The 19,875-nt window shown below is 43.6% G+C and overlaps 1 protein-coding gene across 1 annotated transcript in view; it reads right to left on the bottom strand.

Moving 5' to 3' along the window:
• Positions 1-19,875, bottom strand: part of COL5A1 (collagen type V alpha 1 chain) — a 385,801-nt gene that overhangs the window by 198,848 nt on the left and 167,078 nt on the right. Inside the window, 5 exon segments of the mRNA XM_029613239.1 lie at positions 8,237-8,293; positions 9,152-9,334; positions 10,194-10,472; positions 11,758-11,901; positions 13,164-13,295. Coding sequence (XP_029469099.1) covers positions 8,237-8,293; positions 9,152-9,334; positions 10,194-10,472; positions 11,758-11,901; positions 13,164-13,295 — 795 coding nt within the window.

Below are 19,875 nucleotides of genomic sequence, written 5' to 3'. Positions count from 1 at the left end.
AAAGCTTCCAAAATGGAGAACACCTAACACCAAAATCCATTTGAGATGAGACTTAAAAACCTAAATACGTGTGCCCTAGAGGTGAGGAGAGACAGGGGGATATGATAAAGACATTCACACAGCTCAAAGGTTTAAAACTCCTGCAGGAAGCAAACCTTTGTAAGAGGAAAGAATGCTTATTTAGTTATTTATGTGACAGACCCTTTGTTCTGTTACCATTAAGTGTCAGCTGGCTAGTGCAGGACAAAAGTGGGGGAGGATTCATTCAAATTCAGCCCCTCCTTCTGCGGGGCCTGGAATGACCATCTCTCTGGTGAGCTTTTAAAAGCAGGGCTCTGGCTGCTGCTGCTGCTAGAGGGGCAGTCCTTTGAGTTTAGAACAGAGCTCAGAGGTAGAGAGAGTTAAGCTTTTTGTTATTTTTTCAGGCCCAGCCACGGGAGCTAAGCAAGTCCTGGTTGGTGGCCCTGGCCAGGGTTGGGAGGGTTTCTGCCCAGCCAAGTACATAACCTGTCTGAGTGCATGTTTTGGAATTTAACTTTTAGGTGGTAGGGGCCTTGCTGGAGCTTGTTCAGTTCTTGGGCCCAGGGAATGGGGAACCCTGGGGTCTGGGCCTGGGCATGTTAGGAAAGACCTGCCCTCCCCCCCTCCCCCGATAGCATCAGTGAGGAAGGGGGTGACAGTGATCTGCCGTAAGGAGTCACCCCAGTGTTATTCTCAGTTGTGTAAAGATTAAGTTCAACATCCAGGAGGAAGTTTTTGACTGCCCTTCCTGCCTGAGAAGAGCACCGAAAGCCCTTCTCCAGGGATCCCTCCCATCAGCGATTCGAATAAAAGATCCAAGGACTTAAGAAGAAAAATACAGCTAACTGTGAGCAAAATACAGAGCCTAACATTCAGGAAGACCCCCATCCAGTGATTCTTCAAGACTCTGGGGAAAGAGAGGCTTATCTCTCTGTGCAGAGGCAGTAACTTTGTATCCTTGCCAGTTGGAAATTGTGCTTCTATCCATGAAAAGGACATCCTACCCCCCCCCCCCCCCCCTGGGAACCCTATTTATCCAAGCCCCGGAGGGCAGGAATTCCCCTGGCTGGCCTTGACTATTCCTGCACAGATTGAGGAGGAAATTGTGACAAGCAAACATCCTTGTGCTGCTGTGGATTGGGATTTGTGCCATTTGCATCATTTCATCAGTAGAGATTTATTTGGACACCAACACAGTGACTCCAGTTTTTTATTCGGCACACCCAGTACATATTTGGATGACCGTACACCTGCTACCCCCAGGGATAGAAGGACAGACACAAGGAGCCCCCTTTAACACTCAGGGCCTTGGGAGTCATCTCTCCCCCCCTACACACATACTCAAGGATCCCGGCCCTGAAATCAAGAGACTCTGCCAAGCTAGCATGGGAAGGTTCCTGCCCACACAAGTATAACAAATAAGTTTATGGCCTCATCAGCTTGCAATCTGCACTGGGGGATGGGGGTTATATTTATTTATTGAAGACACTTAGAAACCATCTTCTGGCCAATGCCAATCAAAACAGTATACAAAGAACAAAATCATTCAATAAAATCATAACTTATACAATAAAACAAATTAAAACAAACTAACAACAAAACAATTAGGCAAACGTTAAACCTTCTTCCAAAAGGAGCACCTGGTATTGCAATCTTAAACTATTGGAAACAAGCATGTTTTCAGCTGTTTGCAAAATTTCAGATAATCCTCCTCCTGACGAAACACTAAAGGTAACTCATTCCAAAATATGGGAACCACCACAGAGAAGGCTCATGATCTGATCTGATCCATCGAACTGACTTAAAAGGTCTAGAACAAGAGGTTTTAATGATGCACAATCATCAGACCTTTTCCGTTGAAAAGACACCAATAGAACTAGGGGTCGCGAAATGAAACTCCAGGGAGGACGACTCAAAATCAAGGTCAGGAAATATTTCTTCACAGAGAGGGTGGTGGAAGACTGGAATGCCCTTCCGGAGGACATGGTGAAGATGAAAATAGTGAAAGAATTCAAAGGGACATAGAATAAACACTGTGGATCCCTAAAGGCTAGAGGACAAAAATGAGATAAGCATGCAGGGGGTAACTTCCTGATGCAGCTTTTACTACCCTTAATCATTAAGCCTGATACTTTGGATACGGCTCCATCATTGCACTCTGCTTCCACAGCAAGGGTTAATGGAAACTGGATTCAAACAGCATCCGAGATCCCTGTCTTTTACGGTCTGGGAAACTGATAAGCAGGAGGGCAACCTGCACAGTGCAGCTGATACTGCTTGCTGGGCAGACTGGGTGGATCATTAGGTCCTTATTTGCGGTCATTTCTATGTTTCTATGTTTCCCTTGTGAAGCTGCATGGGGGATGGACTCAGGAATAACATCATAAAATACTTCTTCACAGAAAGCCTGGTAAGATGCACAGATCAGCCTCCAAGTGGAGGTGGGGGAGGCAGAAACATGAAGGGAATTCAGGATAGCATGGGGATAAGCAAAGAGGATCCTAAGTTGTAAAGAAGTGAGGGGAAAACCAGAGATCAACTGGGAATGAAAGTGGGCAGGTGGGCTGGTCCTAATGCCATCCTATTATATGCTTCTATGGATCCTACTGCACAAGAAATCTGTTAATTTGCACGACATGATTGGGCCAGGCATTGAAAAGCGCAGCTAAACCTGCAATGCATCCCTTCACAGGCGCACACGTGTCTGGTGATGATGTCATACAGAATAGAATTCGAACAGATAGTTTGCACGGTGCCACTCTTGGGCGTCCCATGATGCCTGCTATTTTTCTGTCCTGTCCTGGTCTCCATACATTCAGTTTAATCATTTCAAAAAAAAGAAATGTCCACAGTTTTTTGCAGACATCCTGCAGAAATACTCCCAGTAGAAATCATGGTCAAAGGTAAAACGGGGATTTCTCAGTCTCTCACAAACCCCATTCTGCAAAGTGGATGAAGTTTATCTAATTACAATCGCATATTGCGATAATAAAGCACAGGGAACTCGTGGAGTAAGGGGAGGGTTACGAGGACCACATAGCAAAGTCCCCTCTCATCGCATTTTAAAGATCCCTGCATTCCCAGTTTTCAGGGAGCTCATCATTGTGATCTCCTAAACCCCCACCCTGAGGGAAATCTGTGGATTGTGGATTATCACCACGCTGTTTGAGCCCAGCCCTCATTCTGCTGCAATACTTCACTTGCACGTCTGCTCGGGAGTCTGTAGGAAGGCAGGCTCTCTTCCCAGCCTGGGAAAGCTCTCGGGCACCCAAAGCCCTGTAAAATTCCTGCAGAGTCAGAATGCACCTGATCTGCCCCAGTGATGACAAAATCAGTTTATGACTGAGTGCTTCTCCTTCTCATGAGGAAATTGAAGAGACCCTCAAAGAGAAGAAGAAGAAGTGCAGAATATGTGGACCCGAGGGACAAGGCTTGCTGTGCATAGAAGCCCAAGAAACTCTGCTTTTTTTCAGCAACAAGACACTGAGAGTGACAGCATACAGCAGAGATGACACACTGTACCAAACAATGCAACAAGACACTGAGAGTGACAGCATACAGCAGAGATGACCACACTGTACCAAACGATGCAACAAGACACTGAGAGTGACAGCATACAGCAGAGATGACACACTGTACCAAACGATGCAACAAGACACTGAGAGAGACAGCATACAGCAGAGATGACACACTGTACCAAACGATGCAACAAGACACTGAGAGTGACAGCATACAGCAGAGATGACACACTGTACCAAACGATGCAACAAGACACTGAGAGTGACAGCATACAGCAGAGATGACCACACTGTACCAAACGATGCAACAAGACACTGAGAGTGACAGCATACAGCAGAGATGACACACTGTACCAAACGATGCAACAAGACACTGAGAGAGACAGCATACAGCAGAGATGACACACTGTACCAAACGATGCAACAAGACACTGAGAGTGACAGCGTACAGCAGAGATGACACACTGTACCAAACGATGCAACAAGACACTGAGAGTGACAGCATACAGCAGAGATGACCACACTGTACCAAACGATGCAATAAGACACTGAGAGTGACAGCACACAGCAGAGATGACACACTGTACCAAATGATGCAACAAGACACTGAGAGTGACAGCATACAGCAGAGATGACACACTGTACCAAACGATGCAACAAGACACTGAGAGTGACAGCATACAGCAGAGATGACCACACTGTACCAAACGATGCAACAAGACACTGAGAGTGACAGCATACAGCAGAGATGACCACACTGTACCAAACGATGCAACAAGACACTGAGAGTGACAGCATTCAGCAGAGATGACCACACTGTACCAAACGATGCAATAAGACACTGAGAGTGACAGCATACAGCAGAGATGACACACTGTACCAAACGATGCAACAAGACACTGAGAGTGACAGCATACAGCAGAGATGACCACACTGTACCAAACGATGCAACAAGACACTGAGAGAGACAGCGTACAGCAGAGATGACACACTGTACCAAACGATGCAACAAGACACTGAGAGAGACAGCATACAGCAGAGATGACACACTGTACCAAACGATGCAACAAGACACGGAGAGTGACAGCATACAGCAGAGATGACACACTGTACCAAACGATGCAACAAGACACTGAGAGTGACAGCATACAGCAGAGATGATACACTGTACCAAACGATGCAACAAGACACTGAGAGTGACAGCATACAGCAGAGATGACCACACTGTACCAAACGATGCAATCAGAGACCAAGAAAATGTGGCGGAAAGTTCTAGAAATTGTCCAAACCATATTGGGCCCCACTGGCCTGATTAAAAAGAACCTTCAGGCACATCTAGACAAGTTGCCCATACATATTACATCCTATGGGCTCCCGAAGGAGGCTCTCTTTGGCAAAATGCAAGTATTAGGAAGTGCATTACAGTAAATTTGAGAGCCTGAGATCAGCCTCAGCATAGCCTGGCTTGCAAGTGAGGTTCAACCCATTTGAAGATACTACTCCCAAAAAATCTACTGAAAACCTTTGGGGTTGGTGACGGGGGGGGGGGGGGGGGGGGGGGGGGGGGCGATGTTATTCACAGGACAAGCATCTGTGGCATCCTGCAATATTTATTCATCTATTATGTGTTTAGAGTTTGGGAACATCTGGGAAATCTCCATAGCAAAGACTAGCCCTGAATGTTTACATGACCTGCAACACAATGTGAGTGACCATAGGGTCGGCAGCACCACTGATAGAGTGGGGGTGGGAGCTTCTCTTGAAGCAGGAAAAAGGGTGAAGGGTAACGTCTTCCAGGCTGAATGCAGATGGGGCCTCCAGTTACACAGAGGTTACTGGCCTTCCCTGTGTGCAATGCATTATTTACTTTTAACCTCTGCACACACAGCTTTCAGCTCCCTCTGTTGAGGGACACGCCTTAATCCCCCAGTGAAACAGGCTGGAGGGAAGGAAATTTTAGGAGTAAGGAAGCTAAAGAATAATAACCTTTCTGGGTACTGAAACCCAAGAGCATCTCTCTTGCTGACTGGCAGCTGTGTAACAGGATGGCAGCCGAAGTAGGCTCCGAAAGGCAGATCAGCTACATCAGCTACCCAGACTCTTTCGTCTTGGGCTACACCAGGAAAATTCCAGAGACAAAGTACTGGACATCGGATCAATAGGAAAGACTCCGGATGAGGAACATGATTTCTGGGTAGCGAAAGTCTTTGTCCTCTAAGGAAGGAGGGATTAACTATGCACCCATCTAATAACAGTTTTGCAGTAATCTCCCCTTTCAATATTGGGTATTGATTTCTTCCCAGGCAAAGTTAGTCTAATAAAAGGACATCGCCTCCAGCTCGTTTGCTGATTTATCTGTTTGTTAATAAAAACTACATTAATTTCTTTTCTGCAGAATTTATTTCTCCTTCCCGACACTGTCAGATTCTGCCTCCTTTCCAAAAATTAGTCCATGAAGAATCTGTAGAAGCTTTGTCTGCTATGAGCTTGTCTGGCACCTCATCATAATAGTATGTTTTCACAAAACGCCTACGACTTGTTAGTTGAACCTTAGTTCTACGTATTGAAGTGAAATGACACGGCAAACATAAGACTTTACAAAACATTTGAGTCTCTGTATTCACTGCAGGAGGAAGGAAAGGAATCCCTCACCATTGTACAACAGCGACACCTATTGGCTAAATTCAGGATGCACTGCACATGCACCAGGGTCCAAGCAGAGCCCATGATCCACAGGCCCAAAGCAAGGATTGTCACCGAGATGGCTGAGTTAGACAGCAAAGAGGGGAAACAGCTAAAAATAGGGGATGATGCCCATCTCCACAGGGTAACTGACTGTTAATGAAGGCTCATGATACCGTAACTCCAGGAGAAGCTGGTTCAATGTGCAAAAGTGCAAAAGGAAACTGCCAGGGTAAAAAATGGATATGTGAGATGCCCCATGACTGTATTAGGAGGCACCAACCAATTGCAAGGCAGCTTTAACAATGATGTTACACTCTACTCACTGGGATTTCAATGGAGACAATCAAGTGAACATTAAAAAAAGATGAGATATTTTATCCCAGTGTTTAAAAGCAAATGCATCTGTTTCTTGTCCTAGGGTGTATGTGTGTGTGTGTGTGTGTGTGTGTGTGTGTGTGTGTTTTAAAGGATTCCAGAATACATTTCCCAGGTACATAGGTTTACAATGCCTTCAAGAAGAGCATAGAAATCTTTTTAAGGCATTTCCTGTTGCCTTTGTAATATACATTATTCTTGAGCCAGCCCAGTGGCTCATGTGGCAAGTTCTGTGCACTGCCATGTGGACGTTCCCCAGTTCAGTCCCCAAATCAAATCTTTCGCCCACTGGATTAGCCAGGGCTGGGAATGCTGCAGAAAGGAGGGAATCATAGTCATTGCTTAACAGCGACACCTGCTGGCCAAATTCAGGGTTCTGGAAGGAGCCTTTGTGCATGGTCCCTGGCCAAGGAACATTATTGCAGTTTCCGGACTAGGTATGCCAGGAAAGGGGGAGACTTCTGTAAAGGGTGCAAAGCATTCTATAGGGTAACAGTGATATAGGATTTTCTACTAAAATTCTATTAACTTTCTACACAAATATATTGTTTGAAAATCAGTGTTGAATATTTTATACTGTGTCTATTAAAGTTATATAGTGTAACTGGTTCATATGTCTGTACAATTCTTAGCAGGGCATTCTATAGAGCTACAGATGGCATCATTATACTGTACACATTTTATGAAACATTTATCAAGACTGATCACACTGTCTGTGGTGCTGCACTGCTTTTTATGGGGAATTAAATGGTGTCATTACAGTTAGGAGGATATAAGCAAGTGATATGTATGTTTATCTGGGGATCATGAGTTTTAATCCCACTGAAATTAAGCTAAAGAGTTTTTGTTGGATGATATCCAGAAACTTCATTGCCTCATATGTCCACAGGGTGTCAGCAAAGAGCAAGAAATGTCGGTCTACAGCCTGCCATCCTATTTACCAGGGCCCCTCAGTCTTTAGGAAGATGCAAAAGCAGACATGATGCTCACTAGAGTACTTGCCTTATAGAAATGCATTACCCTAATCCAAAGTCCTCATGCCCCATCCCCTGGACCTGCAGGCAAGCCACAAAGTCTAGTTCAGCTTAAGGCACAAACCCACAAGAAATGGCAACACTTTCCGAGAATGGTGATGGCAGTGTTACTCCAATAAGAAAAGAAATGTAACCACAGGACACATCAGCAGACAGGAGCAGGGAGAGATGAGAGAAAGCTTGAGGGACCTTTTTACCGACATAAAAATGAAAGAAACTGTTGTGGTGGCATTCCAGGTGATGTTCAAACATCAGAGGCGAGTGGAGACCAGATGTGCACTCCGTGCTCCGCCCTGGCACCTTTCTCTAGCCCTGATTGTTTCACCTCCCTCCCCAGACATGCTGGGTTGTGCAGTCCCATCTCAGTAATAAAAGCAGGAGTACAAATCGCAATGCCAAGGAAATCTGAAAACAGGCCCAGTTTCCTGCGAGGTACTCAGCAGCAGTTTAGACAAGGGCTTGACTCATGACAAGAAAATGTCCCCCACCCCTGTTGGTTTTGTGTGTACGGAGAGCACACTTCTCCAGGCTGCAGTAGTACGAGGAATGCTTCCTCCCTGCAGAACTCTCCAAGGGTGTAAGGCATGGTTTGGGAGTACTTACTGGTTCAATAATAGCAGGCTCTCCCTTCTGCCCCTTCTCCCCTCGTGGGCCACCAACCTAAAGAAAAGACAGATAACGATCAGGATCTCTGCAAAAACTGACTGAGCTAAGAAAAGCAGAGCTGCAAAAGCCAAACAGTCAAGTTATGTTCCTGCTGTTCCCATGTTGAGAATACTAATTGCATCCCAGGACATGGGGGCTGAGAGTCTGGAGATAAGTTAGTTAGTGCATCTAGTATAATCAGAGTGCACCAATTATAAACTCTGTGAGCTAGCAACACTTTTTTTCCAGTTCACATCTAAAGCAGGAAGGGATTCCATTTGTCCTGTTTACTGAATGCTTCATGAGCCCCAAGCAGTCCTTTGAGCTCCCAAAACAAAAATACCAGAGGATATGCATCTATGGGGTCAATTTTCAAATGCCTAAGTCAAGGAACAATGTGAGAAAAAAATGGGGGTTTCATGTTTAGCATGGCTCAATCCACCTAAGTGCATTTTCAGCCGTCTAAAAGCAGGTGTGTTTGTTTTACTGCATTTAAAACAAAAGCATATCCAGGGGTGTAACTTAATCGAGGGAAAAAAATCGGACATAGAAACTGAAGTTTCAAAACAGTACGCATCTTTTCATCCTGCCTATTTCATGCTTCCATTGGCAACAATGTAAGGTTCGCACAACCGCCCAATCTTCAAACACAAACTATATGGGTACTTTTGTGTTGGAAGATCAAGTTAGTTTGTGCAAGCTTGAAATCAGCACACACTTTGTTAGGTAGCTTATTGAAAATGTATCCCTATATGTCCCACACACACCACAATATTTCAACAATAGCTCTGCCATATATAGCAGGGTCTTCTTCTAACTACCTGTCGGACTCTGCCACGGACAAGCCTTCTCTAATTCCGCCCCACCACTCACCCCCTCAAATTCCGTTTCCTGGTTGGCAGGCATGCCTGGCCCAATCTCTGTTTTTGTGGAAGTCCCATCATAGTAGTTATCGTAATAAATATCCTTGTCGGTGTCATACTCTTGGATGGTCTCCTCGGTGAAATCTCCATCGCCCTCTCTGTGTTTACTCGCCGTCTCTCCATCCTCCTCGGTCTGAAAAATGAAGCAGCCATCTTTACCAAGCCTGCCTGAGTTTAGACAGTATTACCTGCTGAGTCTGGCCTAGATTAATAAAAGATTCTAGTCAAGCAATCTGTTAGCGAACTCATATCCTGAGATCACCAAACAGAACCAGTGATGAAGCAAGAGGGCAGAGGACTACAGAGCATGATGAATCAGTGATTAAAAGTTCATTCCCTTTACCTCGCTTACATGAAATCCTTCTCTTTAGAATAATGATTTTATAAGTAGAATTAATTTTGTAATGAGAGATATAAGAACATAAGAACATGCCATACTGGGTCAGACCAAGGATCCATCAAGCCCAGCATCCTGTCTCCAACAGTGGCCAATCCAGGCCATAAGAACCTGGCAAGTACCCAAAAACTAAGTCTATTCCATGCTACTGTTGCTAGTAATAGCAGTGGCAATTTTCTAAGTCAACTTGATTAATAGCAGGTAATGGACTTCTCCTCCAAGAACTTATCCAAATCTTTTTTAAACCCAGCTACACTAACTCCACTAAACACATCCCCTGGCAACAAATTCTAGAGTTGTTATGATTTTGAAAGGATGCACCTTTTAATAGACCTTGATTTAAAAACATAAGAACATAAGACATGCCATACTGAGTCAGACCAAGGGTCCATCAAGCCCAGCATCCTGTTTCCAACAGTGGCCAATCCAGGCCATAAGAGCCTAGCAAGTATGAAAAAACTAAGTCTATTCCAGGTTACCGTTGCTAGTAATAGCAGCAAGTAAAACAGTGGGACATGGAATCTAACTGATTGTAAACTGTAAGGAGAATACTTCTCTAACTGGAGTGCCGAAAAATGTATGAGCTAGGAATTACAGTGGTTGAGTTGAGGGTGACCACGGTGTCAGTCGGGACTTCTCCTGCTTCCTCCCCTCTGCCTTCTGTTTCAGTCACAAGGGTCTCTTCTCCTTCACCGTAGTTGAGATCTTCATAGGGTGCATAAGATGGAGGGGTGTAGTACTCTTCCTCTATGATGGTTTCATAATTATAGTCGTCCACACTGGGGTCTACCTCAGCATTGCTCTCCACTCGCGTTTCCACTTTTGTGGTGACAGGTATGGGTGCAGGCTCTTCTGTGGTTGGAGGGATGATCTCCTGTAGCAACACATTGAAGAAAGGTTTACTGAGTGGCATTGACTGCTCTGGGTTGATGTACTAATAATGTTAGACCTCTCTAAAGATGGTCTCCAACAAGAGTTTAATCTGAAGTGCAAGACCACTATTTTTTTTTTTTACTGTTTCCCACTCTTAAAATGTATGCAAGGCTTCCAGGAGATATTTTAAATGTCAGTATTAGAAATATCTAGCAGAAGCATAGAAAGCTAATTCAGTTCACCCACATTGTACCAGACATTCCTGTCACCCTTTTTTTCTGGCTGCTGGGGATCTCCCTCTGGTACTGGTAAAACCCTTAAGCAGCTCACCAGCATGCCCATCCCCACACCTGATCCCAAACATTTCAATAGCCTTGTTCCTTTCTCTCTTCCCCTTGGAGTGGATCAGCCCCAAACACCCTTCTTCTCTCTAATGCTGTTGGCCAGCCTACAAAGGGTCAGGGATTAACCAGCCTCCTCCTTGGCTTATAACTACCTTGCCAGATCCTGAACAACCTAGTAGTAAGCATCACAGGATTCAATATTTCATTAGGGATGAGTGTTCGTTAAAAATGATTGCAAAAAAAAAATGCAACAAATGAGCCCATTTTTTATTTACTCTAAAGGGAATGAACTGAAAATGGTCTCTCAGCGAATGTTACCTGAACCATATTAGTGCCAACTATACCATAGGCCAGCACCAAAGTGACATCACTTCTGCACCAGCCTCAGTGTGGTCAGTGCCAATTTTAAATGCACCATGATCAGGGTAGGAGTGAAGGGGCATCATTCTTGCCCTTTGCACTCCAGGGGGAGTCCCACAAAGGGGTAAGTAGGGGCCAGCACCTCCCCAGCCCCAGCAGTTTTTTCGGGTGGGTGGAGAAGGGACATGGAGGCCCTGGCTGGGTTAAGCTAAGTCAAGCCTGAACGGCCTGGGCCCTGAGTCTTCTTTTGCAAGGCACGAGAGGGATTGAGAGGGGGGGTTTGCAGAGGGCCATGGAGGCCCCGGCTGTCTTTCTTGAGGGCAACACGGTGCTGGAAGGCCTCAGGGAGGACAGTTTTAGTTGTTTTCTTTTCATTGGAAGGAGTTTAATTGTTTGTTTGTTTTTTTGGTTCAGTAAAAATTAAATGAACTGAAAAAAATAAATAAATAAATGAATAAAAAAACACTGAACCAAAACAAAAATCTTGGATCTGTACATCCCTAATACTGATGCTGATTTATGGCCTTCTGTAAGCAGTTTTGATTTTTTTGACATGGAATTTGAAAATGTTCTATACTGTACCTCTTCAACCTCAGGGTTTGATCTGATGACTTCATCTGGCTTTGCCGAAGTTGTATCCAATTTTTCTGTATCCTCTACATCCTCATAGTAAGGGTACTCATAGTAATAATTTTCCTCAGTTCCTCTTTCCACGGGCTCTGGTTCCTAACAAACCATAATCAATTAGATATGGAAAGACAAAATCCAAAGGAAAGAAGAAAGGAATACAAGTACCAGGAGGCCTTGCATATAGGAGACATGGCTATGTCAGCCCTCTTCTGATGAGATAAGTTTACACATATCATATGGCTAAAGGGCCTAGGAACAGGCATGAGCCACCTCTCTTTTCTGACTGCATGCAGGCAGATATTGCTCATCTTGTCCCTAACAGCCTGGAGCCAAAACAGATTTTTTTTAATTCCTAGAAAATGGCACATAACCTGAAACTTGCAGCCCTAGATATTTATTTATTTTATTTATTTAAGAGTTTTTATATACCGTCATTAAGTTATTTACCATCATAACGGTTTACAATAGTGCACCAATATCCAAATGAATATGGATCATAATTTACATAGGTGGTGCCAGTACTATTCGGTAACAAACAATATGGACTAATATAATTTACTATAAGGATTATGCATATGAAGAAAATCAATTGGGGGATTGTCTGTTTTAAAGCAGAATACAGGTCCTGTTATTCAGTGGGTTGAGGTTCAAAAAAACTGAGACATCTATCCTAGAAGAGTAGAAAAATTGATTAACTATTTACTAGACAATGCTACCAATCAACTTCCCAATCCATTCTCATCACCAACCAAGTACAATTGAGAGGGCCTTCCATTCTTCCTTCATGTCATCATTCAACTTTGTGCTTTCCCAAAGCATGCTGGGGTTTATAGTTGCCTAAACTGCAAGTCCCAGCATGCTTTGGGACAGGTGTTACAAGAATAGAATTAGTCACATTCTCTTGTGATCTGAATCAAATTGCTCACCTGACCATTGTCACACATTTTTATTTCTAATTGCTCACAAAAATTGTAGAGAAATGCAAAATATCTGAGTTCTTTAACCTCACTTTGTCAATTTTGGACTGTTTCTGTTTTAATACAAACAATTGACGTTTTCATTTAATGTCTTTTCTCTAGAATTAGCAAGGGCTCCACCTTTAAAGCCCTGAGCTGGGGCTGACAGCAGTTTCAGTTATGTTTCCACTATCTTGCTAGAGTCTCTGGCACATTGAGTCCCTTTATTTTACATGTTACAACACGCTTTGCAGGTGGTCCTTGGCATTTTCTGCACCTGAAAGTCCTGCATTTGAATTGCTTGCTAAATCAGAAGAGATCACAGGTGAAGAGTCTCTAGCAAAGGCGAGGAAAGGATGGCAGGCAGTGGCAAGATGGGGGAGAGCTTGGCTTTATACATACGTATTCATCTGGTTTGGGGTCCTGAGACTGGGGGACATCTGGGGCGGCTGTGTCGCAGTCAGGGCTGTAGTGCTCGCAGTAATCGTAGGCAGCTCTGGCATCGGGTACAATCAGAAGCTGTTGAATGTCCCCCTGTAACAACAAGACGCCGTGAATTAGTAACCTGACGCCAGTGCTAAAGTTGTGGGCTGGGTATTCCAAGTGGTCCAACCCAGTCACATTTTAACAAAGCAATCTTGCCCCCTTATTCCTTTAGAGTAGCCCCTTTTGAAATGACTTTGCCCTTCCCAATAACATCTTCAGTGCATTTCATCAGGGAAATGAGAGTTGTCTCTTATTTCCTCTTACAATGAGCATCCTGCGAGGCTTCAAAAGTTAACATCTCCGTTTCTTAGCTGAGGCCGTGTGGGGGGCAATCTTCAAAAAACACTGAGAACCTCAACTGGGTGCCCACAGTTTTGGCTGAAAGTTTCCTAAATTTAAGCACCGAAAGCTTAGGCACCTACATTGGAGCCAGCAATTTATTTGCCTAGATTTAGGCACCCATTTGAGATGCCTAGCACTGAAAATTAGTGCACTTCACTTTTTTCCCTGCCCTAACTCCATCTAACATATCGTCCAAGTTTTAGGGACCTAAATTTAGGTTCTCAAAGGGGCCAATTTAGGGACCTAACTCCCACAAGGCTCTGAAACCCTTTGAAAATTGATCCTCTAATCTTTAAGGAGGAGCTGAACTACAAACAGAAGTAATTATTCTGGCTTGAATTCAAAGGGATATATTTTTTTTCTTCATTGCATTTTTTGTTTATTTTTGAAAAGGGATATTTTTAATTGCTTTTTTTTTTTTTTTAGGTATTATTATTCCATAGCTTTAGAAAGAAATAGTAGAAGGGATAAAGGCTCCCTCCCCATCCCTACTTTCATTCTAACTTTATAGACTAGCCCATTAATTAGGGGGTTGAACTCACAGAATAACTTGACATTGGCTGGCAAATAAACACAAAGAAGTCATTTAAATAAAATTTAGCCATTTGTGAAATCAGAGCACTTAAGTAAAGTTCAAGGGGAGCATAATTAGTGATACCATAGTAACTCCTTCAGGTAATTATTATTTTTAGTTGGTATGATCTTTAATAGCTAGGCCAACAGGATTATTTATAGAATACACACTTAATAGATACAAAAATACATTTTATACACTAAAAAATGGTTTTGGAAAATTAGAAACTTTAGACAAATAAGTGCAAAATTAACCCTAACCAAAATTATAAAAAATAGTATGTCTATTAGTAATTATAGGAAAAAAAGAGTAAGATCATAGATTAAGATAAAATATTAGTCCTCAGTTGGAGAAAAGACTGCTTTGTACTAAAAAGGGGAGGGATAGCAAGTGATTTAGGTAATTTGTGTAATCTGCAAACAGATCTTGATTAGCAGTATCCTATTTGATCTTTGTGGTAATAAATTCTAGTTGCTCTAGTTTACTTTTATACCCTTAGCAACAAGAGTCTACAAAGAGAGCAACACAAACCTACATACCTCACAAATTTATAATTACATTTGATAGTCTGAAAGATAAGATAAGACATTTCATACTTCCAAGCATTAAGTAAGTAAGTAAACAAATAGGACCACAAGCAGGGATTCTGATTGTGAAGATGGAAGCTAGATTCCACAGGCTTGCTAATTTTATTTGCAGAACAGTTAAGGAAAAGGCAGGGACTCTGGTAGGTCTTTCTCATTTATTTCAACAGGTACCACTCCCAACAGCTGAAAGATAGCCGGGGAATATTGTATTGCCAAAGCTGTTGCCGCTGTTACCACTTCTACTCCTGTCTAGACAGATGCCCTGATCCATTGTGAGGAAAGATATCTGTAGATCAACTCCCTCAGGAAACAGATGGTAGAACTCAGAGAAGAGATGGCAAGACTGAGAAGCATCTGGAAGAATAAGGACTACATCAACGAAATACTTATCAAGGCATCAAAGATAGGGAACTCAAGCAAGAGGGGAAGGTGAAACTGGACCACGAGGTGACAGCTGGACCCAGATTACTACAGTTATAAGACCCTATACAATGACTCCAATTTCTCTTGAGCTGAAGAACTATGTAGCCCTGGAAGCAGAGGAAGAGAAACAACTCCAGGTTGCGGAGGAACTGAAACATACAAACCCCAAAGCTGTAGGCTAAACTACCTCTGCACCCAGAAGGTGGAAGGTAGTGGTAGTTGGTGACTCGCTTCTGAGAGGCATGGTGGTGACATCCCTTTGCTGACCAAACATGTTGTTCCAAGAAGTATGCTATCCACAGGATGCCAAAAAACAAGACATTATGGAGAGATTTCCGAAAATCCTCTATCCTACTGACTACTATCTGATGCCACTCATCCATAATGGCACAAATGATACTGCTAGGTCCACGTAGATCATATCAAAAATGATTTCATGGCTCTGAAAGAGAAGGTAAAGCAGATAGGTGATATTCTCCTCCATCCTCCTAGTCAAGGATAAAGGTCCAGGCAAGGAAGCTTGCATATTGGAGATGAATGAATGACTGCATAGATTGTGTTGATGAGAACATTTCAGCTTCCTGGGCCACAGGATGATGTTTCAAGGACTGCAGAGCAGAGATGGGATCCACCTGTCAAAGAAGGGGTGCAGCGCCTTCCAACAGACTGGCAAACCTACTGAGGAGTGCTTTAAAATAAGATCATCAGGGATGGGTGAACAAAACCCTAAGGTAAGTAAAACAGAGCCACAGCCAGGCCATTTGGCACCTGTGCCCAAGTGAAAAATTGTGCCCTCATCCTGAGCATAACATATAACACCACGAGCTGGGAGACTATTAATGTGGGGAGCTTTAATTTTTATTTTCATCAAGCAGTTTCCTCCTGCTCTTTTGGGCTTCCAGCTCAATCGGAATCAGAATAGATATCCTGGAGCCAGGAGCCTTCATTCACAGTTCCTGGGGATCTTTTATTCCCCTCTCAACTTTCTTTACTCCAGTCATTGCAGAGTCAGTCCTGGGCTGGGGGCCCCTGACTGCAGGGTTCCCTTCAGAACCCTGCAGTCAGGGGCCCCCAGTCCAACCACTAGGTATCACCCCCTCCCAGTGATGTCCTACCCACACACAATTAAAGATTATTCAGATTTTACATGAAAAAGGACATTCTGAGGTAAAAACTTACAATAACAGCTATAATTATATTTACATGCATTTCTGTAGCACTAACTAGAAAACTCTGCAAAACAAGTAAAAGAAAAAAGGCACTTGGAACCAATATGGTATTAGCCCTATGGTAATACATGTTAGGTGCAGGACTGGCCCTCAGGAAGCCATGAGTAAACTGAATTACAAATACAATATACTAACTCTCCCATACCAAAACAGCACTAATTGGCAGCATGGAAAGGCAACACTGCAAATATTACAGCAGACCCTAAACACCAATACACCTTCTATTAGGAAAACAGAACAAACCAGGCTTTTATAGATCCCCACACAGAAACTACAAGCTAGCAGAGCACTTCACCTTGTTCACGCATGCTGAACACAGACAGACCCTCACAAAATTCCTAACAGAGAGACCATAAAGTGTAAAGAGAAAATGCAGACAAAAATTGAACTGGAAACCACAACAATCATATACACACACATGCTCATACGCACTCTCTCATACATGCTCACAAACATGCTTGTTCACTCTCATGCTCAGCTGTATACACACACACACATATACACAAACACACTTGTTCACTCTCTCTCTCATGCTCAATCACATACACACACACACAGACACACACTCATGCTTGTTCACTCTCTCATGCTCATACACACACACTCACACATACATACATATTTGATCAGTCTCTCTCACATGATAAATCATATATGTACACAGGCTCATACGCTCTGTCACAGGCTCAATCATTCACACACACTCATATGCTCTCTCTCACGCATGCTCAATCATATACACTTACACACTTGTTTGATCTCTCATGCTCAACTATACACACACATATGCACTCATTCAGTCTCCTTCATATGCTTAGTCACACACACACACACACACACACATTCTCTCACATGCTTAATCATACATACACATACTTATAGGCTCTCCCTCACATGCTCAGTCATTCTCATACCTTTCTCACACATGCTCAGTCATACACACACAGGCTGTCTCTCACATGCTGATATCTCTCTCTCACACATGCTCAATCATACACACACAAGCTGTCTCTCACATGCTGATATCTCTCTCTCTCACACATCCTCAATCATACACACACAGGCTGTCTCTCACATGCTGATATCTCTCTCTCACACATCCTCAATCATACACACACAAGCTGTCTCTCACATGTTGATATCTCTCTCTCACACATCCTCAATCATACACACACAGGCTGTCTCTCATATGCTGATATATCTCTCTTACACATCCTCAATCATACACATACAAGCTGTCTCTCACATGCTGATATCTCTCTCTCACACATCCTCAATCATACACACACAAGCTGTCTCTCATATGCTGATATATCTCTCTCACACATCCTCAATCATACACACACAGGCTGTCTCTCACATGCTGATATCTCTCTCTCACACATCCTCAATCATACACACACAAGCTGTCTCTCACATGCTGATATCTCTCTCTCACACATCCTCAATCATACACACACAGGCTGTCTCTCACATGCTGATATATCTCTCTCACACATCCTCAATCATACACACACAAGCTGTCTCTCACATGCTGATATATCTCTCTCACACATCCTCAATCATACACATAACAAGCTGTCTCTCACATGCTGATATATCTCTCTCACACATCCTCAATCATACACATACAAGCTGTCTCTCACATGCTGATATCTCTCTCTCACACATCCTCAATCATACACACACAGGCTATCTCTCACATGCTGATATATCTCTCTCACACATCCTCAATCATACACACACAGGCTGTCTCTCACATGCTGATATCTCTCTCTCACACATCCTCAATCATACACACACAGGCTGTCTCTCACATGCTGATATATCTCTCTCACACATCCTCAATCATACACACACAGGCTGTCTCTCACATGCTGATATCTCTCTCTCACACATCCTCAATCATACACATACAAGCTGTCTCTCACATGCTGATATCTCTCTCTCACACATCCTCAATCATACACACACAGGCTGTCTCTCACATAGTGATATCTCTCTCTCACACATCCTCAATCATACACATACAAGCTGTCTCTCACATGCTGATATCTCTCTCACACACATCCTCAATCATACACACACAAGCTGTCTCTCACATGCTGATATCTCTCTCTCACATATCCTAATCATACACACACAGGCTGTCTCTCACATGCTGATATCTCTCTCTCACACATCCTCAATCATACACATACAAGCTGTCTCTCACATGCTGATATCTCTCTCACACATCCTCAATCATACACACACAAGCTGTCTCTCACATGCTGATATCTCTCTCTCACATATCCTAATCATACACACACAGGCTGTCTCTCACATGCTGATATCTCTCTCTCTCACACATCCTCAATCATACACACACAGGCTGTCTCTCACATGCTGATATCTCTCTCTCACACATCCTCAATCATACACACACAAGCTGTCTCTCACATGCTGATATCTCTCTCTCACACATCCTCAATCATACACATACAAGCTGTCTCTCACATGCTGATATCTCTCTCTCACATATCCTAATCATACACACACAGGCTGTCTCTCACATGCTGATATCTCTCTCTCACACATCCTCAATCATACACACACAAGCTGTCTCTCACATGTTGATATCTCTCTCTCACACATCCTCAATCATACACATACAAGCTGTCTCTCACATGCTGATATCTCTCTCTCACACATCCTCAATCATACACATTCAGAGGCCTTCTCTCTCTCTCATGTAGCCTCCAGGTATGCTGAAACTTGGAGAGGGAGGCCAGTGCTTCTTGGGATTGCGTGGGCCACACTGCTGCTGCTCCTTACGGCCCTGCCAGCCACACTACTCTTTCCTGCTGAGCAGGGAAGGGAGGAGGAGAAGCCCAATGCTTTCTGTGGCCCTGGAGCCATGCTGGCTGCGCTGCACTAGCAGGGTGGCGGGAGGGAGAAGGAGGACAGTGTTTTTTTGATGCCCTGCTGGCAGTGCTACTCTTCGTTACTGGATGGGGGGGAGAGGGATCAGGAGTGAGCGCAGAAGGAGGGAGGAGGAGATCAATTGATTGTTTTCAAGGCTCCGCAGGCGGCACTGATCTTTACTGCCAGGGTCGGGGTGGGAAGAGGAGGCCGATAGTTTTCATACGACATTGGCCACAGGCTAGTTATGGCTCCAAAGTAAAACATTAAATTGTATAAAAATGGAGGGAAAAGGGCAACATCTGGAAAGCTGTGCACACTAATGTTCATGGTATGGGAATAAAGTCCTGGATGTAGAGGCAGTCATGGAAGAAGATGACTTGCACGTAGTGGCTGTGGCAGAGACGTGGTACACAGAAAACCACGACTGGGATACAGTTATACTGGGCTACAATCTATTCAGAAAGGGTAGGAGGGAAGGGAGGAGGTATGGCACTACACATAAAAAATAATATTAAAGCAACAGAATTGCAGGGCTTACGAAATAAGGAGGAGGCACTGTGGGTTAA

Source organism: Rhinatrema bivittatum, chromosome 8 (assembly GCF_901001135.1).
Source record: "Rhinatrema bivittatum chromosome 8, aRhiBiv1.1, whole genome shotgun sequence".
NCBI lineage: Eukaryota > Metazoa > Chordata > Amphibia > Gymnophiona > Rhinatrematidae > Rhinatrema > Rhinatrema bivittatum.
Note: the sequence above shows the minus strand (reverse complement) of the source record. Positions and strands in the feature narration are given on the sequence as shown.